The following is a 27,819-nucleotide window of genomic DNA, read 5'->3' on the forward strand; positions in this document are numbered from 1 at the left end:
ATCCCCGAATGTCGGAACTCGAGCGCGCTTTCGGGCATGCCTGGAAACGCCCGACTCAAACAATTCCAATTGTCAAGTGGCCAAATTAAATTAACAGCTATTCCTGGCCGGGAATAACAACGTAGATCTTCGAAACGCAAGAGAGAAAGCGAAAATGCAGTAATTTCTCCCAAACTTCCCTTCGGCTTGTGAACAAAAACGGACGATTTGAGAAGAGAAGATACGATTATTCGAGCTCATTTTTATAGTTGTTGGCAGTCGGTAACTATAAAAACGAGTTGTCAAATTTAATCTGTGCATGGCAAAATGTTAATTCGACACAAGTGAAAGAAAAAGATTTAAATTATCTTAACAATTTTTGCCAGTGAACGATACACATGTTAGTAAACAGTAGATATGTTATTAAATAACAACGCTCCTCGTCGCTCACGATGAAAAAAGAAATGCGACTTACGCCATTATGATTCGAACAGGCTCATTTAGTCACGATGTCGCGAATTTTGTTGTTCAGACAATTTAGAATGTCAGGAAAAATTCATTTCGCTGACCAGAAAATATTTTCTGATTTCAAGAAAAGGACACTATTAATTTTTACTGTCACACGCATTTTTTTTCTTTTTTTTTTTTGGTATTGTACAATTATGAAGACACCAAAAACATGAAAAATGTCCGCAAGCAAAAATTACAACTACAGTAATGTCTCTGTAACTGACGCTCAATTGTTGACAATTCGAGACTATAAAAACGAACCGCAAGAATAATCGTGTCTCCTCTTCCCAAATTGTCCATTTTCGTTCACAAGCCGAAGGAAAATTAGGGTGAATTCACTGTACACTGCTCGAAAAAATTATCGGATAGACGAATTTTGTATAAAAATTGGCGAACTTCGACTGACTATAACTCCGTGAAAAATCGTCGTGGAACAATGATCCTTTTTTAAAAATTGAAGCTTGAAACCTCTACTTTCAGATAAAATTTCTCGATTTTAAGTTCAACACACCTTTCCCACTGTAACAATTTACATATTAGGACATGTTTGTCATATCGAAAATTGACAAGTTTGACGAAATGCATAGACTTTGTAAAATTTTGTTTGGATGAAGTTTCGGACGAACCGAATGAAATACGGTTCAGGATGTTTCGTTAAAAACCGGTCATCTCAATATCTCTTCCAATAGCGACGCTACAACAAATATTATACGCGGAATTTGATTGGTACCAAGAGACGAGTGCGATGCGAAAACTAGTTTTTTTTCAAGGTTATTTTCGTCGAAGTTTCCGGGTCTATCGATGTTGATTTGCATATAAATGCATATTTTCTTTTTGTATTGTATTGTGTACCAAATTGTCCATTTTTGTACGCAATCTGGGCGTCAATTAGAGAGACATTACTGTAATTGCTGCAGCGTTTCGCTTTTCGTTTCTACGTATGTTCCTACCTTTCTCATTCAGTTACGTAAACTTATTTATCTAGTTTTTCCTTTTGGATGCTGCGTTTTATTTGCTCGGCACTCGTCTCTACTGGTTTTTTCTTCTGATCCTATCCACGCGCTGTTACGTACAATCCCTGGCAAAAAGTATTCGATCACCTTTTAAAACGCAGTAGCTTCTTTCAAACTGGTCCAATTGAGTTGAATCTCTTTTTAAGTGTTCAAGGGACTCGATTTTTCAAATTTTTTGTCTGAACCTGGGAGAGAAATTTCAAAGATTCGTTTGACAAATCTCGGTAATTTATGTGCAAACTTATATAATTTTGCATATTTATGTGTGAAATTTCGTTGAAATCGATTGACAGCCGCTCGAAGGAAGGAAAAATTACCTGTTCTTGGTTGAAACAATGCGATAAATAATGCGATTTTCACGATCTTTAAAGCACTTTAAAATGTGGACGAATATTTTTTACCAGAAATTGTAATACCTTTGTATTACTCGCTGTATGCATTTTCTTTCTATCGCCATACTCCGTATCTTCTACTTTTATACTCTACAGCAGGGGTGTCAAACTGAAAAGCTAACTTGAGTCAAATAAACAATGCTTAACTTTAAGTGGGCCGCAAAAAAAAATCGATGTTCATAGGAACAAATATTTTTATTTTGACTAGTACATTGTAATAAACGTATATAAAGTTAAATTATTGTTTACGTCCTGATACTTGACATCAAAAATGTTCATCTCGGGCCGCGAGTTTGACAACTCTGCTCTACAGGGTGTCCGAAAAGCCACTCGCAATCGGGAAACGAGGTCGTTCGAGGTAACTTTTTCCTTGGCGCAGATGCAATCCGCGGCTTTGTTTACGCGTTATCAACGAAAAACAGTGATCAACGAGGGGAGAGATCAGCTGGCGCGTGGCGGCCGAGCCATCAGCGGAACCGGGCCTCGTCAGTGTAAAGGTCATTGTGTAGTAGATCGTTCGATTCGTTTTTGTTCGTCGGTTACAACGTTGTAAAGTGAAAAATACATAGTGCCATTTAAAAAGAAAGGAAGTCAAGGTGACCCGAGCTTTTAATCGAGTAAAAAAAGTTTTCGAAATTTTTATTATCGCACTTTGTACTTCTCGAGGTATAGTAATGTCTCTCTAATCTAATAAAGATTGTGCAGGAAAATGGACAATTTGGGAAGAGGAGATACGATTAGTTTGAGTCTTGCGCCTTGTTTTTATAATTACCGATTCTCAACAACTATAAAGACGAGCCGCAAGGCTCGAATAATCGTATCTCCTCTCCCTAAATTGTCCATTTATGTGGACAATCTGAGCGTCAGTTAGGGAGACATTACTGTAGACAATTTGAGAAGACAAGATACGATTATTCGAGTCTTGCAACTCGTTTTCATATTTACCGATTCTTTTATTTTTTAGCTTGCTTTTTTATAGTCGTTGCTAATTTATAACTATAAAAACGAGTTTTTAGTGGGCAATCTGAGCGTCAGTAAGGGAGACATTACTGTACAGCGATTACTCCCTAATTCGCGCTCAGATCGCGCATAAAAATAGACAATTCGGGAAGAGATACGATTATTCGAGCCTTGCGGTTTATTTTTATAGTTGTAAATTGTCCACAATTATAAAAACGAGCCACAAGACTCGAATAATCGTATCTTCTCTTCCCAAATTATCCAATTTTGTGGACGATCTGAGCGTCAGTTAGGGAGACATTACTGTACATCGAAAAAAGATTAAGTAATGTCTAAAATGTCTCCGTTACTCAACCCGCGGAAACAGTATAGACGATGCGTTTGCAGTTAATTATTATAATTACGAATTGTCAACAATTATAAAAACAAGTCGCAAGGCTCAAATAATCGTATCTCCTCTCCCTAAATTGTCCATTTATGTGGACAATCTGTGCGTCAGTTAGGGAGACATTACTGTAGACAATTTGGGAAGAGAAGATATGATTATTCGAGCCTTGCAACTCGTTTTCATATTTACCGATTCTTTTATTTTTTAGCTTGCTTTTTTATAGTCGTTGCTAATTTGTAACTATAAAAACGAGCCGCAAGGCTCGAATAATCGTATCTCCTCTTCCCAAATTATTCATTTTAGTGGGCAATCCGAGCGTCGGTAAGGGAGACAGACATTACTGTAGTATGTTGACGCGCAAGAGTGAGCAGCCGTTGCTGGAACAGGTCGTTTCGGGAAAAAGGAAGTCGTTTCATGGACGGTGGTTTCGGGTGGAACTGACGGCGTTTTTTTCTCCCATTTTAATGACAGCGACGCAACCGGCGCGATCCGCGAGACGCTACTCGGGGAAAGTTTCCTGCCGACTTCATGCCGTCCACGACCGCGTCCGCGGAAACTTGAAAAACTCCGGAGGTTCCCGGCGATGAAACGAGCCGATCGATGTTCCCCGCCGGTCCTTTTGTTCCGCGAGGACTTTACCGGCAGGGAAACTCGTTAAAACTGGCTCGCGGAACGACGAAACGTACGACGAAACACACGCACGCAAGTACCTAGTTATTTCTCCCGGAAATGCCTAACCTCGGGTTGCTGTGAATTTCCCTGAGCTAGTCCTACGCCCGTGTAATTTATTGCTACGTCAATCCCGGAAGACCAAAATGTTCTGTTTGGGTGTGAGTCAGATAAGAAAAGCCGCGGAGCTACGAGGTACAGTAATTTCTCCCTAATTGACGCTCAGCTTTTACACGAAAATGAACAATTTTGGAAGAGGAGATACGATTGTTCGAGTCTCGCGCCCCGAACCTTCGAATTGTGGTATTTGGTCTCCGAAATGCCTTCGAATCGTGTCACGTGGCCTCCGAATTGGCTTCGAACCTTCGAATTGTGGTATTTGGCCTCCGAATTGCCTTCTAATCGTGTCACGTGGCCTCCGAATTGCCTTCGAACCTTTGAATCGTGTCACGTGACTTCCGAATTGCCTTCGAATCGTGGCATGTGGCCTCCGAATTGGCTTCGAACCTGCGAATTGTGGTATTTGGCCTCCGAATTATCTTCAAACCTTCGAATCGTGGCATGTGGCGTCCGAATTGCCTTCGAATCGTGGCATGTAGCCTCCGAATTGTCTTTGAACCTTTGAATCGTGTCACGTGACTTCCAAATTGCCTTCGAATCGTGGCATATGGCCTCCGAATTGCCTTCGAACCTTCAAATCGTGGCATATGGCCTCCGAATTGCCTTCGAACCCTCGAATTGTGGTATTTGGCCTTCGAATTGCCTTCGAATCGTGGCATGTGGCCTCCGAATTGCCTTCGAACCTTTGAATCGTGTCACGTGACTTCCGAATTGCCTTCGAATCGTGGCATATGTCCTCCAAATTGCCTTCGAACCTGCAAATCGTGGCATTCGTCCTCCGAATTGCCTTCGAATCGTGTCACGTAGCCCCCGAATTGCTTTCGAAGCGTGTCACATGGCCTCCGAATTACCCTCGAATCATGGCAAAAAGTTAGAAATAGAAAAGTTAAATCACCGTTTTAATCATCTCATATTAATGTAACACCAGCATGTTGGCTGCTATCTTTCTTTGCAAACGGCCTCGGCTTTCTATAAAAACGAGCCGCGAGGCCGGAAGAATCGCGACTTAGTATTCTCAGATCTACTTTCTCAGAGACTAATTACTGTGCTTGCACGCTCGGCGCGCGAATGTCCCCGGCCTCGCGTTCATCGATAGAACCGCCGCGGCCTAATAAATATTCATAAATCCGCGTGCACGGTGCACGCGGCGTTTATTTTTATCGATCTCGTCAAACATCGTCCGCGCGAAGTCGCTTGCATTCTGTCACGGCGATAACTTGCTGCGAATGATTCTATTGCAGGATCTCGGCCGGTGCTTCGTAAATGGTGTCATTTTACGACCGTTGTTACGCTGTCACGGTGCACAACAACTTGCTAACGAAGCGAACGATATTCTCGCGCGTGCAGCAACTTTTCTGCATCGGCTAGAAGCGGCCGACGGAAGAAAATCGCTCGCGTTCGAAGTTCCTTTTCGGTTTCGGGCGTCGCGAAGATTCGAAGATTCGAGTCGCTCTCGCAGACGCGCCAGACTTTTTTCGGAAATTCTATGCTGCCGCATTTCCACGGCGGGTCTTAACGAGATGCTGAATAATTTGCACGGCGACGAGAACCGTGTAACCACCGGGCATCCTGGCACGAAACTTGGCGTCGTTCTTTCCGCGGGAATGCGATGATTTAAAATTCAAATGCGCCACCGCGCCGCGTCGCGGCGCAGTGTTCCCGTGAATGAACTTGTTGCAGCCTCGATTATTATTTCAAGATATTTTCCTCGGAACGCGCTCTCTCTCTCTCTCGCGCGCGCGCGCGCTCTTTCTCTCTCACGCTCTCCCTCTCGCGCTCTGTATCTCACGCGCTCTCTTTCACGCTCTCTCTCGCTCTCTCGCTCTCTCTCTCTCTCTCTCTTTCGCACTCTTTCTCTCTCGCGCTCTGTCTCTCTCTCTCTCTTTCGCACTCTTTCTCTCTCGCACTCTGTCTCTCGTGCTCTTACTCTCGCGCTCTCACTCTCGCGCTCTCTCTCTCTCGCGCTCTGTCTCTCGCGCTCTGTCTCTCGCGCTCTGTCTCTCGCGCTCTGTCTCTCGCACTCTGTCTCTCGCGCTCTGTCACTCGCGCTCTGTCTCTCTCTCGCTCTGTCTCGCTCTGTCTCGCTCTCTCTCTCTCTTTCGCACTCTTTCTCTCTCGCTCTTTCTCTCTCTCTTTCGCACTCTTTCTTTCTTTCGCACTCTTTCTCTCTCGCGCTCTGTCTCTCGCGCTCTCCCTCTCGCGCTCTCCCTCTCGCGCTCTTCCTCTCCCTCTCTCTCTCTCTCTCTCTCTCTGTCTCTCTCTTGTCGCAGGACCTGTGTCAAATTCGCTGACACCTTGTAACAAGTACCTTTGTGATACTAGTCAACTGCAGAACCTGTTTTGTAACTTTTATATCTTCCAACTGATTTTCCTGTTTAAATGCTCTCTATTTAAATGATCTTTTCTTTCAGATTTTTCTTTTAGATTTTCTTGCGTTCCGTTTACATCGCGAACGATTTCTACAAATGAGACGAAGACTGCACCGATCGAATATTGTTCGACATTCTTAACCCCTTGCCGTATCATTCTCATCGCAGATGCAACGATTACAACTTCTTCGATTCTGCTAATTTCTTGAAAGAAAAAGAAAATGTATTCTTACTTGAACGCTTAAATGTTGATGGCAAAAGAACAGAATTAGTTTAACTAATTTAATGAACGATGAATGTTCGTACCCGGCAGGTTATTGCTGGCCTGCGGAAATAAAAATTGTCTGGGTTAATTGCGGGAAACGTAAGTTAGATGAAAATGTCTTTCCCTATTTAATAATAATTGTAATAAGTTGAAAAAGTAATGTAATTATATTATACTATATTATAATCATATATTAATTAATTATAATATATTATAATTACAATTATATATTAATTAATTATAATAACATATATAATTATAATATATATATTGTAATTACAATTATAGATTAATTCATTATAATATATTATAATTATAATGATATGTTAATTAATTATAATGTATTTTATAATATATATTAATTATATATTAATTAATTATAATATAATTATATTATATTACATTATATATCCTTAAACACTTATTTTCTATTTGATCTATGAATTCTTGTCATAAATACGTAAAATCCGCAGTGTCTAGTTATTACTGAAAATCGGACTCATCAAAATAGGACAAAGGGTTGAACTTTCGTTGAAACGTCAGTGTCGAAACGTCTTCGTAGCATCGAGTTTCGAAGAGCGTTTTAAATGACTCGTAATCGTTTCCACGGTCTCGTTCGGCGGGAGAATAAACGGCCGAGGAAAATGTTCCCGTCCCAGTAAATTGTCATCCTTATTGTGTTCGCAATACAGGTGACCTGTTCGTGGTGGTGTTCAGTCTGGACTGCCGGGAGTCCTTCGAAGAGGCCATCAGGCTGCGCGAATCGATCCTGGAGTCTAAAGTGAGCGCGACCCAGAGCGCCACGAAGAGCCGAAGCAAGAGTCACTTCCATTTGAAGGTTCCAATGGTCATCGTCGGGAACAAGTGCGACAAGGACGTGAGGTACGAGCCATTTGTTCCGTCCGCGCGCGCGATAACTACAATTTGAATACCAATTGCCTGTTCCTTCGTTAAATATTCATACGGTTAATGAAGACGCGCGGAACACACGTTGACGCGCGGAACTGCGAGTCGTTTGAAGCGGAATTTACGATTCTCCCGGTGAAGCGTTTCACGGTATTCGCGGTTCGAACACGCTTGCTTTGCGAATTTTACGCGGTCGCGTTAAATTTAAAACAGGGTGTCCCGAAAATGTCTCTCAATCCGGAAATGGTGGGTTCCTCGGATCATTTGAAGCAACTTTTTCCTTTACAAAAATTTTCTCCGAGGCACCGTTAACGAGTTATTAACGAAAAACAGTGACCAATAAGAATCGAGTACGGCTGACGCGAGGCGGCCCAGCCAACCAGCGCACGAAGTCCAGTTCCACTCGTTGGCTCGGACGCCTCGCGCCAGCTGAGCTCGCCTCTCATTGGTCACTGTTTTTCGTTGATAACTCGTTAACGGTGCCTCAGAGAAAATTTTTGTAAAGGAAAAAGTTGCTTCAAATGACCTGAGGAATCCGCCACTTTCGGATTGCGAGACATTTTTGGGACACCCTGTATAAACACGCAGACTTATCTCTTGGCTGTTTAGGGTATCAGTCGTTCCAGAGCTCTTTTAGAGTACGTTTCGTTGATGACAAAGTTATTTATAACATTTTTTCTGCGCCGTTCGCCAGAATCAATATTTTGCAAATATTGGCCTTAAGACAAAAATTATCGCAGTTCAATTGAGACGTTCTACCTCATCCTCTGTACTTCCCAGACATTGTTCCATCCGATTATTACTTGTTCTTCTCGTGAAAAAATTCTCTCCGTGAAAAACGACTTAAATTCGTAAGCGAAATAAAAACGCACCTTGTTCAATATTTTACAAATATTGGTCTTAAGACAAAAATTATTGCAGTTCGATTGAGACGTTCTACCTCATCCTCCGTACTCCCCAGACATTGTTCCATCCGATTGTTACTTGTTCTTCTCGTGAAAAAATTCTCCCCGTGAAAAACGGCTTAAATTCGTAAGCGAAATAAAAACGCACCTTGTTCAATATTTTACAAATATTGGTCTTAAGACAAAAATTATCGCAGTTCGATTGAGACGTTCTACCTCATCCTCCGTACTCCCCAGACATTGTTCCATCCGATTATTACTTGTTCTTCTCGTGAAAAAATTCTCTCCGTGAAAAACGGCTTAAATTCTTAAGCGAAATAAAAACGCACTTTGATTAATATTTTTGCAAATAAGCCTCGAAGACAGGATAACGAGGCCTCCTGAAAGATGGAAGAAGGTAACAGAGCAGAACGGTTTATATATAACTCGATAAATCAGTCTTAAACAACAAATATCGTGTAATCATTTCGCATGAGAAAAAAAGGAAAGAACTTATGGGACACCCTAATAAAAATTGCACGCTCTCGTGCGCCGATCGCGGCGCGGCGAATTAACAGCGGGAAGCCTCCTCCTCTTTGGAGGAGGCGGAATCTAGTTAAACGTCAGCTCCGTTCCTCTGTCCGAGAAAATTCTCGGCGTTCCACGGTCAAAAGATTCGCGTAACCGACGTTCATTTTCCTGTCCAACGATCCGGCCGGGCCGGCTTTCGCGATTCATAATGGGTCAAAGCGAACGCTTCGCGCGTTAATAACAGAGAAAATGTCCGGCCGACGTTTCGCGAATTGACAAAAGGGAGGTCGAATTACGAGGGCGCGGCGGCCCATGTTTCTCCGCAGAACGGTGACCGTCGAGGAAGCCGAGGAGTACTGCAACAGCCAGGACGACTGCTGCATCTTCGTCGAGGTCTCCGCGAAGAGGAACTTCCACGTCGAGGAGCTGTTCTACCAGCTCTTCGTGGTCGCCGGACTGCCGCTGGAAATGGCACCCAATCATCACAGAAAGGTCCCGCTCACCTTCGGTTCTCCCACGATGCTGCCGCCCTCGCAGGTCTGTTTTCCTCCCTTTTACCACGGCGATCGGTTTATTTAACGAGTCAACAAAACGGAACGGCGGCTCGGTTTTTGCACCGTAAACCTCCGAACGATCGATCGTTTGTTCGTAGGTTTTAGGTTCACAGAAATTGAGCGTCGCCGCATCACACAGGTTAAATTAGGATAAGGGTAGAAATTATTTGAGACCAGCTGTGATGATGCTTTTCGAACGTGACGTCTATTTTTGTGTGGTTAATTATGCAACAGAATAATATTCGATTATTTTCTCTTTTTTTTTATAAAGTTTCGTTGCATCTTCGCGAGGCAATTTCTTGAATGACAATAAACTCAGGGAATCTTTGGTTTTAATGGATCCCTTTGACTTTGGAAAAACCCTTTTGGTTTTAATGATCTTGAAAATTGTTGTCAATCACGTCATTCCGAAGAACTTTCTTCCAGATAAAATTATTATCTCGAAAAAATTATAGAATTGACTGGATAAAAATTGGCGAACTTCGACTCACTATAACTCCGCGAAAAATCGTCGTAGAATAATGATTCTTCTTTCAGATTAAAGCTCGAAATCTTTACTTTAAGATGAAATATATCGATTTTAAGTTTAGCATATCCTTGTCACACTGTAACCACTTACGTGTGAGGCCATGTTTGCCATATTGAAAATTGACAAGTTTGAGGGGAAACGCATCATTTTTTAAATTTTTCTCGGTATCGTCGTTTACAGCCGAATGAACTACGATCCTTTCTCTTTAATTTAAAAAAAATTAAACGCGGCTACGATATTTTTTCGCAATGTTATAGCACTTTAAAGTAACCATTCAAAGTAAATGTAACTTTAAAGTAACATGGCTTCGTATTTAGAAGGTCACGGTGATAGGGATGTGTGAAACTTAAAATCGAGGAATATTATCTTAAAGTGCAGATTTCGAACTTTAATTGAAAAAAAAGATCAGTATCTTACGATGATTTTTCGCGGAGTTATAATCGGTCAAAGTTGATCAACTTTTATCCAACATTTGTCTACAGTATAATTTTGCCAAAGAATGCAATATGTTCTCGATTATGTAATAAATACCTGAAATAATAGATTACTGAACTTTCGAGCCCTTATTTTAACGATATCTGCAAGTGTACGAGCAGTTGTCGCCGAAGAGAGTAGTAATTGGTAGAAAAGAAGCTGCCGCACAGCCGGTTAGGGCTAAATAACTTCGCGATAAAATTTTTTCTCGATCGTAAATAGGGTGTCCCAAAATTATTGTACAAGCGAGAAATGAGGGATTCCTGATGTCATTTGAAGTAACTTTTTCCTTAGCGAAAATGCAATCCGCGGCTTCGTTTACGAGTTATTAACGAAAAACGCTGACCAATGAGAGGCGAGCTCGTCGGCTGTCGCGAAGCGGCCGCGCCAACGAGCGCTCGAAGCCCAGTTCCGCTGATTGGCTCGACCGCCTAGCGCCAGGCGAGCTCGTCAGCTGGTGCGAAGCGGCCGAGCCATCGAGCGGTCGAAGCCCAGTCCCGCTAATTGGCTTGACCGCCCCGCGCCAGCCGACGAGCTCGCCTCTCATTGGTCACTGTCTTTCCTTAATAACTCATAAACGATGCTTCGGAGAACATTTTCGTAAAGGAAAAAGTTACTTCAAATGACCTCAGGCATCCCTCGCATCCCTTATTTTCATAATTCTGGGACACCCAGTAATTTCGGTCGCGGCGACTCGACTCGTCGAACCGAATTCGCTTCGTTTTCCCAGGGTCTGAAAGTGGGACGTTTTTGTTTTTCAGCCGCGGCACAAAGCCACCTTGAGCATAAAGCGTCGCCTGAGCGACGCCTGCGGCGTCGTGGCGCCGAACGTTCGCCGGCCGAGCATCAGAACGGACCTGATGATCATGAGGACGAAAACGTGTTCGCTCGCGGCCGGCCACGAGAACAACGCGCCCGGCTCTAGGATAACGCTCCGGACATCGGACACCAGGAAGACGTGCTCCATTCAGTGATACATCCCCGACTGCTTCGCGCGTCACGAAACGAAACGACGGGCCCGGGCCCGTGGACGATCTTCGCGAGCGACTCAGCACTAATTACTCTAACGCACAAGAATTGTTGAAACTTTTGGGAAAGCGGGACGACAGACCCGCGTCGTTCGCCGTGCTCGCGAAACTTGCGAAATACGACTTGCGAGGCACAGTCGACTCGCGGGAAGTTCTGCGCGCGAAACGCAAACGCGAAACGTTTCACGAAACGAGGAACGCGAAAGGGCGAGGCCCTCCGTGGACGAACATAGGAAAATTCGTTCGGACGACTGTGAATCGTAGCCGAGATTTCGAGTTCTCGTTCTCTGAAACCACGCCGGGCACCCTTCCGGTTGCGGAGAACGCCGGGAGGGGTGGATCGTGTAGCATGCACCGTCGCCTTGGGTCGCGAGTGCGGGTTCCTCTCGCGAGTTCTACTCTCTTTCTCTTCCAGGTGCATCTTGAATTGCTCGATTCGGTTCTCGAAGTTTCTCTTGCCAGAAATTCGCTGTGCCGTGCAGACGAATGATTATTATACTGCGGATTTTATACATTTATGACGAAAATGTATAGGTCAAATATTATACAGGGTGTCCCAAAAATGTCTCGCAATCCGAAAGTGACGGGTTCCTTGGATCATTTGAAGCAACTTCTTTCTTTACAAAAATTTTCTCCGAGGCACCGTTAACGAGTTATTAACGAAAAACAGTGGCCAATAAGAATCGAATACGGCTGACGCGAGGTGGCCCAGCCAACCAGCGCACGAAGCCCAGTTCCGCTCATTGGCTCGGTCGCCTCGCGCCAGCTGAGCTCGCCTCTCATTGGTCACTGTTTTTCGTTGATAACTCGTTAACGGTGCCTCAGAGAAAATTTTTGTAAAGGAAAAAGTTGCTTCAAGTGACTTGAGGAACCCGCCACTTTCGGATTGCGAGACATTTTTGGGACACCTTGTAAAAACTGTAAGGTCATCGAAGAAGAATTTGGGGATATTGTTACATTGTTTTTAAACTTGCTGTGATTATTAAAGGAAAATTTCAACGTATGTTTCTTACAATTAATTTGCGCAATTTTTATTTTGCACGAAGATCCGCGGTCTAATGATCGGAACATGTTTCCCTGAATTCACTTGCGGAATTAACTCAGCGCGGACCGCCGGAAATGCTTCTGCTGTTGCTGATTAAATTGCTGACTCGTGAAATGAGAAACTCGTCCGCGAACGATTTTTTGCAGAATCGGCGACGACGCTGCTTTCGCGCATCGGCGATCTTCGACAATCCAATGTTCCTTGATACTAAATTTACGGATCCCGTCAAAATGGCGGGTCACTAATTTTTTAATTTATCATTCGCGTCGTAAAGATACATTTATGAGTTATTTATTCTATTTATACGTCGCTTACGGTAAATAAGCTTACAATAACGCTTGTTAAAAATCAGAATAAATGTCCTATAGTTACTTATATAAACTAATATAAAACAGCTGTTTTTTATGCTCCGTAAATCTAGTGTCAAATAAATTGCACGAACGGAATGTTTACTTATTTATTTATTTATATATACAAGTAAACCCCCATTTTTTACAACAAAGAACAAAAAGCTGATATTAATGCAGAATCAGCAGCTCGGCGGTTCGAGAAAAATCGTTCTGATTTTTGCGATATTGGCTACGAATACGTTTGTTTTATCGCCATTATCACTAACAATTTGAAGTCCCGTAGATTTTGTCCTGTAAAAAGAGTCGATCGCGCTAAATCTCGACCGAGTAGAACGAGGTTCCAAAATCGCATAAAAATCGCAATGAATTTCAACCGTTCGATTTTCACTAAATTTTTACTAAATCATCTCGGCTCTGTCCAGCGATCCAGAAAATCTTCGATACATTCGGAAGAGGAAGAGACCTTATCGAACCATAAGCGACAGGACTTCCGCCGGACAAGCGACGGGCGATCGGGATTAGCGACGTAAGAGAGAGAGGATCGAAATCGCGGAAACGAGGGAAAATTTTGTAACGGTGAACGGGTGACACGGAGAACGGCGAGAACGGAGGAACTAAATTCGTTTCCCGAAACGAAAAGAAAGAAAGAAACGTCCGTTGTTCGTCGTTGCTCGCGTGGCGTCGCGAGCGAAGATCGTCGCAAAGAGAAAGGAAACGTTCCAACCGACCACGCTGCTCGCCTTAATTAATTAAAATGGAATAGCTCTAGCCATAGCGTCCTAGGGGTAACGTGTACTATTTAAAAAGTAAGATGTAATCGAGGATCGGGATGTTGGATTTAATTGATCGACGACGACGACGACGACGACGATTTCCGTCGGTGAACGCGACGGTTTCCCGGCGCTCCTCGCGAACTTTCGCCGTCGCGGAACTTTCGGCCGTTCGTAATCGCGGACAGTGCTGCTTTTCGCGCATAGTTTTTCATCGGGGGATGAGCCCGAAGTCGGGGGGGAGGGCGGTTTAACGGCCGGCAAACGGCGGGAAACGTCGCGATCGACGGAGACGTGCGATTTTTCCTCGCCGAGAAGCAACTGTCCGTTTAATTGCTTTCGCAACATCGTAAATTCTCCCTGATTCGCGCACAGATTGCGCCAAGAATGGACAATTTGGGGAGGGAAAATGCGATTTAGTTTCGCGGCTCGTTTTTACAGTTGCCGATTGTTGACAATTATAGAAACGAGACGCAAGCCTCGAATAATCGTATCTCCACGTCTCAAATTGTCCGTTTTTGTGTACAGTAATTTCTCCGTAATTCGTTCAACTCCCTAATTCTCCTTAATTTCACAAAAATGGACAATTTGGGAAGAAGAGATACGATTATTTTATAGTTGTCGATTGTCGACAATTATAAAAACGTACCGCAAAGCTCGACTAATCGTAATTTCCTCATCTGAAATTCCCCGTTTTTGTGTACAGCAATGTCTCCTTAATTCGCCGAATTCCCTAATTCTCCCTAATTCCACAAAAATGGACAATTTGAGAAGAAGAGATACGATTATTTTATAGATGTCGATTGTCGACAATTATAAAAACGTACCGCAAAGTTCGACTAATCGTAATCTCCTCATCTGAAATTCTCTGTTTTTGTGTACAGTAATGTCTCCCTAATTCGCCGAATTCCCTAATTCTCCCTAATTCCACAAAAATGGACAGTTTGGGAAGAAGAGATACGATTATTTTATACTTGCCGATTGTCGACAATTATAAAAACGTACCGCAAAGCTCGACTAATCGTAATTTCCTCATCTGAAATTCCCCGTTTTTGTGTACAGTAATGTCTCCCTAATTCGCCGAATTCCCTAATTCTCCCTAATTCCACAAAAATGGACAATTTGGGAAGAAGAGATACGATTATTTTATACTTGCCGATTGTCGACAATTATAAAAACGTACCGCAAAGCACGACTAATCGTAATTTCCTCATCTGAAATTCCCCGTTTTTGTGTACAGTAATGTCTCCCTAATTCGCCGAATTCCCTAATTCTCCCTAATTCCACAAAAATGGACAGTTTGGGAAGAAGAGATACGATTATTTTATAGTTGCCGATTGCCAACAATTATAAAAACGAGACGCAATGCTCGAATAATCGTATCTCCTCGTCCCAAATTGTCCATTTTCGTGCGCGATCCGAGCGCGAATTAGGGAGAAATTCGCAAATTAGAGAGAATTCACTGTATATTCGAAGGGATTAACACCGAACCTACCAACCAATCAGCAATTTTTATTACCAAAACCGGCTCCAACAACCGTAACTTATTCAAGCATTTTCCAGTCCTCGAAAGTTCGCGAAATTGCAAAATAAGGAAACAGTCGTTCCATGGTAGATTCCGTGTTAATTCACCGCTGATCTCGCGCACTCGACGCGAAGCGAAAAATAACGAACAAATCGACGGGGACGTTGGACTACGTTCGTTCGAAACATTCTGTTTGTACATTGTGTCTGCGTTCTCTCGCGAAGGAGATCGTTGCTCGAGGCGAAATCCGCGACGAAAATAACGAGTAAGTAAGGTTAAATTAAATCGAATCGACGGGGAACCGAGATTGTCCGAGATACAATAAAATGCGAACGAATATCCGTGTAACGAAAACAAAACAAAAAAACAAAAAAAATTCGCGGAAAAAACGACGTCCACACGTTCGAACGAACGAACGAACCGTCGCGATCGTTCTTTTCGAACGACGCGACGAGAATCGTGCGGCCGGTTTCTTTCGCGCAGAGAAACGAATGTTGTTCGCCCGTGAAAAACGGGCGGGTGTAAGGACAAGATGATAAAGCTGTAACATTGTACCATTCTTTGCTGTGGCTTCGTGAATAAATTTGTATCGAACAGAAAGAAGAACAGGGAAAACGTGTGGGGCGACCTCGGAGAGAACAAGGAGAGACCATTAATCGACGCGCGCGGACGGGAGACGCGCTCTCCGTAGAAAAACGTCGCGTCCGCCGTTCGTCGAGAGAATATTTTGTTAGCCGGTCCGTTCGTCGGTTCCTAAAGGCGATCGAAACGATTGCCGTCGCGATTCCCGAGGGATCGCGTCGACCGGCGACGGTCCGCGAGGCATGGCCGGCCGTGCGCGACCGTCGGGTCCCGTTCGGGCTTTATTTCGAAACCGATGCGAACCGAGCAGCACCCCCGTATACGTGTATATAGTTAATTGATTCGTCGTATCGCGTCGAGACCGATACGTGCTTCGATCGGTAAGCTTCAGCCCTCTCCCTCTCCCTCTCCCCCCGCCGCCGCTGCCGCGCGAATATCGTTGGAACTTGGAAGCCGCCGGAAAGCTGCAACGGGAATCTTCCGAGCGCATCGGTTCTAATTAATTTCCGATGAGGCGAATTCCCCGCTCGACGGTTACCGCCGAATTTTCGGAGAGTTTCCGACGCGACCAGCCGAGCATCCGTGAAATCGCGTCGAGCTTTCTCGAGCTTCCAACTGTTCGACCGTGTTCGATCGAGGCCTCCTGGGTGGCCGGGATCATCTCGAATCGTCCCGCCGCGTTGTCAGACGATCGACGAAGAGGAACGACGGAAGATGCGCGCGATTACGATCACATTGTAATGCGGCGCTCGAGAACAGGCAATGAAGACGCGCGGAATAAGCGGCATTCCGCGCGCGCCACCCACGCCCCCTGATTTTCGGACCAATCACGTTCCGTTTTCTTGTAATAAATGCGTAAACGATCCCGTGGTGTTTTCTTTCCTCATCGTGTTTCCACGCAATCGTCGTGGCTCCGACGACCACGGAAGTATTTTCAAACCGTTCGAGGGTCGGGAAGTGCTTTCGAGAAGCTGCCTGATCGCCGCCGCGCTTTCTTCTTCTGGAGAAGATCCATCCACTTGTTGGTTCGACGCGGGCTTAGGCGAACTCTTGATGCACTTATTCGTTCGCAGGACGAACGGTGATGCGGCCCTCTTTTCGTACTTCCCGGGATAAAAAACGTATGGTCGCTGGACCGCGGATCCTCGCGCAAAATATAAATGATTCCCGTTAATTGCGAAGAAAAGAAATTAGAAATTTAAAATAGAAATTTAAAATAGAAATTTCTTTCTTCCGTTAATGATCTCAGCAAGTTAATCGTTCCGGCGACTCCAAATGGCGACTCCGAGGCGTCATTAGAAATTATGAAAAATAAGAACGTTTCAAAATAATTTTATTAATCAGATTTGTTTATATTTGAGGAACCATTAGAATTTATAACTATTGCACCAGTCACAAGATTCAATTTAATACGTATAAAGTGCATTAGGTTATACAGGGTGTCCCAAAAATGTCTCGTAATACGGAAATGAGGGGTAGCTGAGGTCATTTGAACTTTTTCCATAGCGAAAATTTAAAAAAAGAGAAAACTATATTAAATATTGCGTTTATTTGGCTTCGACTTCAAAGGGTTAAATATGATATATATAGAAGTCCTTAAATTCTTTTAGTAGTTTCATTATTTGAAACTTCACCTGCCCCTTTTTATTATAAATGCATAAAATCTAGAAATCATAAACGATGATTTTTCTCTATTATCCTTTGTTTATTATCGATTAGTTTTAGAAAACAATAATAGAAGCGTCAGAAAAATACAGAGGAAATATGTAAGAACTGATGATCGCGATTATGCTCTTGCGTTTCACATCATCATTTCGTATGAGCTGACCTTTTCACAGAAAATTTGCATTATTTATAGTATTAATTTCAATTTTTAATCTGCACCGATCAATACGAACTTGTCGATTTGTTTATAATTGGGCAAATTATAATTACTAGGGAAATTGCTAGGGAATCGTTACGGTGGTGAACGCGTTACTCAATGCCAATGGAAAAATAATTATCGACGCGACCGAGTGTCTCGAGGTTAATATATTCCAGAATCGAACAAATGGTTTGCAAATGGCCGCTCGATTCAAGTATCTCTGCTAACAGCCACTATAAACTTTTTATCGTTTCAAGCCGGCAACCGCCGGCCTAAAAGTGGTGGCCGTGCCGGTCACTTTCGATCCAGTAATTAATAATAAACGGTAATTAATATTTATCTAAAGAACAACTATTCACGAAAAGGTGGCGAAATGAAATTCACGGACGAAGAAGAAGGTTTATCAAAATTATTATATATAAATTAATATATAATATGATTTTATATATTAATTTTAATTTTCATCATTTTCAAACATTTAAATGAGTTGAACAATAAAACAGTAAAAATAGTATCTTTAAATTCTTTAAATGACTTCACTGTTTCGAAATTGATCCGTCAGGATTTTTGTCAGGAGCCCGTACAATGCACAGTTCAATTATAACATATGAATTATAAGAAAATTATAACAAAATTATAATATAATTATGATAATAATTATTCGTTACAATAACAATTATTCGATAATAATTATAATTATAAGAATAATAATGAATAATTATAAATAATTATAAATAATTATAAATTATAAATTATAAATTATAAATTATAAATTATAGATTATAAAAATTATGAATTATAAATTATAAATTATAAATTATAAATTATAAATTATAAATTATAAATTATAAATTATAAATTATAAATTATAAACTATAAATTATAAACTATAAATTATAAATTATAAATTATAAATTATAAATTATAAATATAAATTATAAGTAATAAATATAAATTATAAGTAATAAATAATTATAAATTATAAATAAGAATAAGAATAATAAGAATAATAATTATAAAAATAATGTATTATAAATACATTATTTTATATTATATCCGAAATCCGTTCGGAGGAAGACGGTTCAAAGGGTCAACGATTAAGCCGATTTAATTGCCGCGTTTTATTTGTCGCGAGTTCCGAGGGGAACTTTAACCCGGCAACAGTGTCAACTTCCGGGAAAGTCGATTCCTACTCGGCGGATTAAAGCGTTTTCGAAATCCATTAGGGGTTACGCGCGCTAATTGACCTTTCTCCCGTTATACGGATTCATCGGTGCTTGTTAGCAGTCCGCGCGAATCTGTCGCCACGTATTTTTAACGATCTCGTTGAAATATTGATAAGGAACTGCATACGCATCGAGACCCGAGCGGAACGTGAACCACCGAGCGGCATCGATTTCTTGGCAAAACCGCGTAATTACTTCTCCGTCTGGATCGCCGGTAGGATTTGCTCGCCGGTGTTGTACCATCGTCGAAGTTCCAAGGTCTATCTTGACCCATTTGTATAAATTGTCCGTGATTTTTAACGACGACGACGACGCGGCGATTGTCTTTATTGCGTAGTCATCGTTTCGAACAACGCTTGCAGATCGTTTAAAATGGTATCTGACTAAACTAATTAAATAAAAGCTATAATTAAAAGCTATAATTTAGCTATAATTAAAAGCTATAATTTAGCTATAATTTAGCTATAATTTTTAAATAAATTATAGCTAAATATTATAATTAAACAGTGGATATTTGCGCAGAGTAAAATCTGTCGGATTTAATTTTAAGATACAGTAATATAATTGGCCAGTTACTAATTTCTGCCACGAATCCATGAAATCCACAGTCGTTTAACCTTTAGAGAGCCGGAAAACCGATATATTGACAAATCAGAAAAATAGTTTTAAGGATTATTTAAATTGAAATGGCACCAACCGAAAAAATATTTTTAAGGATTACTATTAAATTAAAATTGACACAAATCGGAAAAATGTTTTTAAGGATTACTTAAGCTAAAATGGTACAAGTCGGAAAAATATTTTTCAGGATTAAATTAAATTAAAATGGTACACAAGTCAGAAAAATATTTTTAACGATTAAATTAAATTAAAATGGTGCACAAGTCAGAAAAATATTTTTAACGATTACATAAATTAAAATGGTACACAGATCAGAAAATATATTTTCAAGAATTAATTAAACTAAAATGGTACAAATCAGAAAAATATTTTTCTCAGCATTACTTAAATTAAAATGGTATACAAGTCAGAAAAATATTTTCAAGCATTAATTAAACTAAAATGGTACAAATCAGAAAAATATTTTCCTAAGGATTACTTAAATTGAAATGGCACACAAGTCAGAAAAATATTTTTAAGGATTAAATTAAATTAAAATGGTACACAAATCAGAAAAATATTTTTAACGATTACTTAAATTAAAATGGTACTGAAACTAAAATGGCACAAATCAGAAAAACATTTCTAAGGATTACTTAAATTAAAATAGTACACAAATCGGAAAATATATTTTCAAGCATTAATTGAACTAAAATGGCACAGATCGGAAAAATATTTTCAAGAATCAAATTAAACCGGGATTAAACGAATACCAGGACGTCCACGAACCTGTTCGGTGGCTAGATGGTTAAATTCCTGCGTCCTCAACGGCGCATAATTAATGAAAGTTAATTGACGTGATTGCCTTTGCTTATGGCGGAAGTTTATTAGCCCGTTCCGGGAGCGGGCACTCAGAAACTCGTAGAATAACAATTGCAGTAGCACGAATAGTTAGCCCGTTGAATGTCTGGCCGAATGGTTTACCCAATGGTTGGCCCACACCGGCGCAAACATGGCGACGCAGAGCTCGCATTTGGGGAGCAGGAACTGCGGACAGTTTCTCGGCGGATGCAGCTGAAAACGGTGGCCTGGAACCGACGCGGCGCGACGACGACGACGATGAAACGAGCGAGCGTGACGCGGTAAAAATAAACGGCGAGGAAGTAAAAAAGTAATTGTTGCAGCTTTTTACGTTCTCCAGTGACAACGGCTCGGGACGCGGGTAATTGCAATTCGTCCGAGCTGTCCTATTACCGAAAGGCGGTCTCGTCTCCCGCGGCCGCAGATTCAAACGACGGTGTCTTTATTCTCCAGCTAGCGCTGCAACCGGCCGCCATCCCTGACACCGACTGCCTTTAACCGCATGGTTTTTTTTAACGAAATAGTCGAAGCAGTAACCCTGTTGCGTTCGCAGAATTTGTTCGGCTCAAAAGCAAATTTAGCGCGTCTTGCCCTTGGTGTCACGGTTTTATTTTTAAAGAAAACATGAAGTTGTACAATATATAATAATATTAAGTTACTAATATAATATTACAATGGCATTTACAGTGTTTTTTTATTGATAATCAATATGTTCTCTACACTATACAGAGTGTCCCAAAAATGTCTCGCAATCCGGAAACGGCGGGTTCCTCGGATCATTTGAAGCAACTTCTTCCTTTACAAAAATGTTCTCCGAGGCACCGTTAACGAGTTATTAACGAAAAACAGTGATCAATAAGATTCGAATACGGCTGACGCGAGGCGGCCCAGCCAACCAGCGCACGATGCCCAGTACCGCTCATTGGCTCGGTCGCCTCGCGCCAGCTGAGCTCGCCTCTCATTCGTCACTGTTTTTCGTTAATAACTCGTTAACGGTGCCTCGCAGAAAATTTTTGTAAAGGAAAAAGTTGCTTCAAATGACCTGAAGAACCCGCCACTTTCGGATTGCGAGACATTTTTGGGACACCCTGTATACATTTTTCATTCATCCTTTCTAATAGTTCCTAACTCAAATAGCCATTTGTAGCCAATGTAAACTTGCAACACCCACGAGATATCTCGTAGTTGGCAGTAAATGGGTTAACGATTAAAAAAGAATTAAATTTTTTAAACAGATATCAAATAGCTCTTCAACAATTTGTTCATCGTCGTTCGTATAATATTTTATGCAAATTTGTTCCAGTCCTAACTTGCTTCGAATGTGCCGTTACATTAAAAAAAAAAGTTGCTAATAAATTTTCATTGAAAACGGCCGTTTCAAGTTTGTCCTCGACCGAATCCGTCGAATTGACGATGCTTGAAAAGAGCCTCGGAGAATCTCCGTCGGGTTCGCATGGAAGTTTCGTGGACCAAAGAAATTCGAAGAGGACGGTGTAATATAATAATGGTATGCAAGAAATTCCGGTGTCCTCGTCAAAGTAGAACCAGCACGTGGACGAGGAAACGTGACGAGGTTGTTGGCCGGACCTCGTGGCGCGTCTACGGCTCAAGTATCGAGGCTCAGACCTCATTAGAACCGGCTCCCCGTCGACGGTGACCACAAAATTCCAGACGCTCGGAATGTTTAATTAAACTCCGCGAAGAACGCCGGGAATTTCGGACGTGGCGCCGCAAAGCTCGTGCATCATGCGAGTGTCACCTTCATCGATCCGCGTCACGTCGACGCAACAACAATTTTTCCACAATTAATACGAATCCCGCTGGCTTTAATTAAATCCTCGCATTTTTGCTCCAAATCGGGCCGATTGATCGATCGACGTCTCTCGCACGTACAAACGTTACACATAAATCGTTCCTTCGATTTAGAGATCAATGGTTACTCTGTAAAATACAGGTACAGTGTGCGACGATATACAGGCTGTCCCAAAAATACCTCGCAGGGAGGTTCCTGAGGTCATTTGAAGTAACTTTCTCCTTTGCGAAAATGCAATCTGAGGCTTCGTTTGCGAGTTATTAGCGAAAAACGGTGGCCAATGAAAGGCGAGCTCGTCGGCTGTCACGAGGCGGCCGAGCCAATGAGCGGGACTGGACGTCGCGCGCTCGTGACGCTCCGCGGGCCGAGCACGCCTCTCATTGGTCATCGTTTTTCGTTAATAACTCATAAACGAAGCCTCGTAGAACATTTTCGCTAAGGAAAAAGTTACTTCAAATGACCTCAGGAACATTCTTGGAATACTCTGTATAATCTCGGTAACCGTTTGGCTCGATATAGTAGTTTTATTGCACTGTTCATAAATAGAGTTTTCGGATCTAAGAATAATGAATAGAAGAAACGTGATGTGCTTTGCACAGAGATCCAGATTTGATTGTCCCGACCGACACGATTCCAGGGTGAAACAAGAACCGTGAACACACCACGAAGACAATGGTATCGGCCGAACGGAAATAGGAAAATCCTTGGGCGAGAAAGGCAGCGGTGAAGGAAGATAAGTGGAAGGGTCGAGGTCGGACAATCTTCCTCGTAAATAAAATCCGGTTATTACGTATGTACAGTCCCAAAGGTGGCCCACCGTGAAATCCGTAGCTTCTTCCATAACCGCGACGCGGCCGGCCGGCCGGGGGTAATTCAGGCAATTCCCAGGCGCATTATCCCCGCGCCGCGAGGCTGGGAATTTCAGACGGTGCTCGCCCTCCCACTGCGAAATTTCGCAGCTCGTTCGCGGTTATCGTTGCCGCCGCGCACAGAGACGTCTCCTATCTATGTCCCCGGCGGGAATCCGCGTGACGCGCTTCGTTACACCGGCCTCGAATTTCCCACTGTCCGAAGAAACTCTGCTGACCCCATTCTGGTCCTGGGCCCAGCGTCCCCCTACCACAAAGCGGCCATCAATGGACAAAATTCAGAAAGGTCGCTGCTTCGTATCTGTTCAAAACTATGCGTACGATGTGTTAACCCTTTGCGCTCGAGGCCAAAATAACGGAAACTTTCAAATAGCTTTTCTATTCTTTTCTGACCCACGGTATTTCTATTTTATGGAAATTAGTGCATTTTGTACATGTTAAATTGAATATTGTAGAATATTCATGCAACAGTTACGCTTTTAACAATTCTTTAAATATAAACGAATTTGGTTAATAACATTATTTTGTAACGTGATACAATAATTTTTAATGGCGCCTTGGAGTCGCCATTCGAGTGCAAAGGGTTAAAACGTCTAAATAATTATGTACAGGATGTTCCGTGATTGTGTTAACACCCGGAAAGTGGTGATCCCTGAGGTCAATTTCATCCTATTATTATAATAATAATATTTTAACGATTTGTTAAATTTAATATTTAACACTAGAACTACCAAACTAGTCAAAATTACTGGTTTCTGATTTTTTCTTTTACGGTTCTTGATATTGTAAAAATATTTCTAGGAGAAATTTTTAGATACACTTCTTTGTTGAAGTATACAGGATGTCGCAAAAATGTCTTGCAATACGGAAATGGGGGGTTCCTGAGATCATTTGAAGCAGTTTTTTCCTCAGCGAAAATGCAATCCGCATAATCCCAAAATTATGAAAATGAGGGAAATGAGGGATTCCTGAGTTCATTTGAAGCAACTTTTTCCTTTACAAAAATGTTCTCCGACGCATCGTTTACGAGTTATTAACAAAAAACGGTGGCCAATGAGAGGAGAGCTCGGCTGGCGCTACGCGGTCGAGCTAATCGGCGTAACTGGGACTCGCGCGCCTGTTGGCTGCGCCGCCTCGCGCCAGTCAATACTCGTCTCCCATTGGTCACTGTTTTTCGTTAATAACTCGTTAACGGTGCCTCGGATTGCATTTTCGCTGAGGAAAAAGTTGCTTCAAATAACCTCAAGAATCACTCCTTTCCAAGTGTTAACATAATTATGTTTTCGCTAAATAGATAAGTGTTCCAAATAAATAAATAAATAAATAAAGCAGTATAAACGTTTGATAAAAGAAATGAAAGTTATTTATGACCAATAAAAAGAATTTAACTATCGATTTTGGATAATTATCGAGTTCGGATAATCGAAGTTCCACTGTATCCGCGGTCTAGTAATGAGGATACAGGTGCACTCGACGGTGATCTTTCGATGCACGAGCCACGCAACTGTGGTACAACAATTCGCCTGCACATTTAAATGTATAATGTTAACTACGGTGCCAAGTGGATGTTATTAATGGTTGATAAAAAGTAGGTCGCGGTATCCGAGACTTCGGATGACATTATAGAATTTAATGAGTAAAATATCGGCACAGACCAATCGACTTTTCAACGAGTTGCACAGGCCTAATCATTATTATAATCGGAGATAATTGCGGAGAAAATATTGACAATTTTTCTCTCATACGAGACGGAGCATGTCGCATGCATAATCGAACGATTCGCAAACAGATTTATTTTTCTTGAGCTAAGGGTAGCGCGTTTTTATCCGAGGACGCTAATTATTCGGCGGTGACGCGAACGGCCTTCTAAAATAGCGCTATTTCCGTACGAATGTTATCGCTTCTGCATGCATAAATTTGCCGGCTGTCGTATTCATCAGCCGATAAAGAAATCAATAGTTAAATTCATCGAATGTATCGTATGGCAACGCGTTGATGGTGTCACGATTTTAACACTAAACCTACCGAGCCTGACGAAACGACCAATTCCACGCCTTTGTCTTTTAGCCTTTTGCACTCGAAGCTATTTTAACTGTAAATATAAAATCATTTTTCTCCCTTATAGTATTTTTTATTTTATACGATAAAATGCATTTTATGCATATGAAATCGATTCTTGGGACTCGCGCAACAGTTACACTCGTAACAATTTTTTAAATCTAAACTTTGTTAATATCAAAATTATCTTCAAACGTGATGTGACAAATTTTAGTGGTGCCTCTGAGTCACCAATCGAGTGCAAAGGGTTAGAATTCTTGAGATTACAAAGACTTTTCCATACGAGATTGTTCCATGGATACCTTGATGGAAGCATACATTATATAATAAAAATGGCAGAAGGTCTAAATAAATACAGTTTCTTGGCACTCTTGCAAAGCAAAACGCGTTGGCCACTGTTCGAACTCGACAGATTTAGTGTTAACATTATTGTTATTGACATTATTGAGATTACAAAGACTTTTCCATACGAGATTATTCAATGGATATCTCGATAGAAGCATACATTATGTAATAAAAATGGCAGAAAGTCTAAATAAACACAGTCTCTCGTCACTCTTGCAAAGCAAAACGCGTTGGCCACTGTTCGAGCTCGATAGATTTAGTGTTAACATTATTGTTATTAACATTATTGAGATTACAAAGACTTTTCCACACGAGATTATTCCATGGATATCTCGATGGAAGCATACATTATATAATAAAAATGACAGAAGGTCTAAATAAACACAGTCTCTTGGCATTCTTGCAAAGCAAAACGCGTTGGCCACTGTTTGAGCTCGACAGATTTAGTGTTAACATTATTGTTATTAATATTATTGAGACTACAAAGATTTTTCCACACGAGATTATTTCATGGATATCTCCATAGAAGCATACATTATATAATAAAAATGGCAGAAGGTCTAAATAAACACAGTCTCTCGTCACTCTGGCAAAGCAAAACGCGTTGGCCACTGATCGAGCTCGACAGATTTAGTGTTAACTTTTATTAACAATTATTGTCTGCGATGCACTGCGGATATGCACTTTTCAATGTGCATTAACGTCGCACTGTTTGCACGTTTCACATTTCCAACGTTCGAGACTCTTACATTCTGCACGAGTCTCGGCGATGCTACAAATATGCAGCGAATTTTCATGCATTTATGGCATGTGCAAAGAGCGAGAACGTGTATACAGGGTGGTTCGTGTAAACAAGGCCACCTAAATATCTCCTTCAATTGCTGGGAGCACGAAAAAATATTTTCTACGCTATTCGAACGGTTCGAAGAAGAAGAATTATGTTACGAAAAATATTTTTCCTCTAAAAACTATTTTTTAGAGAAAATATTTTAATTCTTAATATTTTTATTCTAAAAAATATTTTTTCTCTATGGTCATTTCTCTTTCGCAGTTTACAAGGTCATCGATATTCTTTTTTTTTACGTGCAGTTGTATAATTTTTTTTATCGCATCGTGTGGCTGATGTAAAAATAAGTTCAGATATGTACATCACGTGACATTGAAGTAACCTTTGACTTCGTAACTTAACAGGATAGACGTCACAGAAATTTAGTAAAACAAAGGTCACTTTTACATCTGATACGCGATGCGATAAAGAAAATTATACAATTGCGCGAAGACCAAACTTCGGAAAAAAATGATCTTAGAAAGTAAATATTTTTCGCAATATAATGGTTCTTTTCATTTCATCGAATCATTCGAATGGCATAGAAAATACTTTTTGCGCTCCCATAATTGGTGGAGATGTCTAAGTGGTCTTGTTTAAGCGGGCCACCCTGTATTCATGAAAGCCAATCTGTACGTATTGTTTCCGCGAGGACACTTTTAGCGTGCGAAAGAAATGTTTCCATTAGTTTAATTCCGGGACAGCTAAGTATGGAAATGGAAATTTATGTAGAACAGTTTGATTATGCATATCACGATTCTTATTATCCGCGCTGCTCGCGGACTTCCGGAGATTTCATTAGCATTTTAATAATAATGTAACAATAATTTATCCAAGTACACGGGTAAAAAAATTCTTTGTTGCGGATAAGGTACTAACAATTAGAGAGAGAGAGAGAGAGAGAGAGAGAGAGAGAGAGAGCAAGAGAGAGAGGGAGAGAGAGAGCGAGAGAGAGAGAGCGAGAGAGAGAGCGAGAGAGAGAGGGAGAGAGAGAGAGCGAGAGAGAGCGAGGAGAGGAATAGAGAGAGCGAGAGAGCGAGGAGAGGAATAGAGAGAGCGAGAGAGCGAGAGAGAGCGAGGAGAGGGAGAGAGAGAGAGAGAGAAAGGAAGTAATAAATAAGCAAACAAGTACAAACAAAGAGAAAAAAGGAGAAAGGAAAAGAAAGAAAAATAATCTCAAATAATCTCGCGAAGCTCCTGAACTTTTTAAGCTCCGACTGTCCAAACAGTATGAATCTTTGTGACTTGGATTTTCGTAATCTTGGTAATTTCCATGATCACCGCGATCATCGTCTATCCCGGGAAGCTTGAAAGATCCTCTTCCGTCCCAGAAATCCCGCTTCGTCTCGATGTCCTCTAACACGCCAAAAATCTACAGAGCAGTTCTCCAACAACGTCAAACTCGCAACAACGAAGCCGTAACCCTGTTGGCTGAACGCTGAGCAGTAGAACCGAGACCGCGCCGGTAAGGAAGGCGAGCAGATACAGAGGTAAATGCGTGTTCCAAAGTCGAA

The 27,819-nt window shown here is 41.6% G+C and overlaps 1 protein-coding gene across 1 annotated transcript in view; it reads left to right on the forward strand.

The window, feature by feature from the left end:
- LOC117228622 (dexamethasone-induced Ras-related protein 1) overlaps positions 1-16,707 on the forward strand; it is a 192,236-nt gene extending 175,529 nt beyond the window's left edge. Inside the window, exons 5-7 of the mRNA XM_033484466.2 lie at positions 7,358-7,547; positions 9,313-9,523; positions 11,305-16,707. Coding sequence (XP_033340357.1) covers positions 7,358-7,547; positions 9,313-9,523; positions 11,305-11,517 — 614 coding nt within the window. The 3' untranslated portion in view covers positions 11,518-16,707. The remainder of the gene's footprint in view (positions 1-7,357; positions 7,548-9,312; positions 9,524-11,304) is intronic.
- Positions 16,708-27,819: the final 11,112 nt, after the last annotated feature.

Source organism: Megalopta genalis, chromosome 1 (assembly GCF_051020955.1).
Source record: "Megalopta genalis isolate 19385.01 chromosome 1, iyMegGena1_principal, whole genome shotgun sequence".
Lineage (NCBI taxonomy): Eukaryota > Metazoa > Arthropoda > Insecta > Hymenoptera > Halictidae > Megalopta > Megalopta genalis.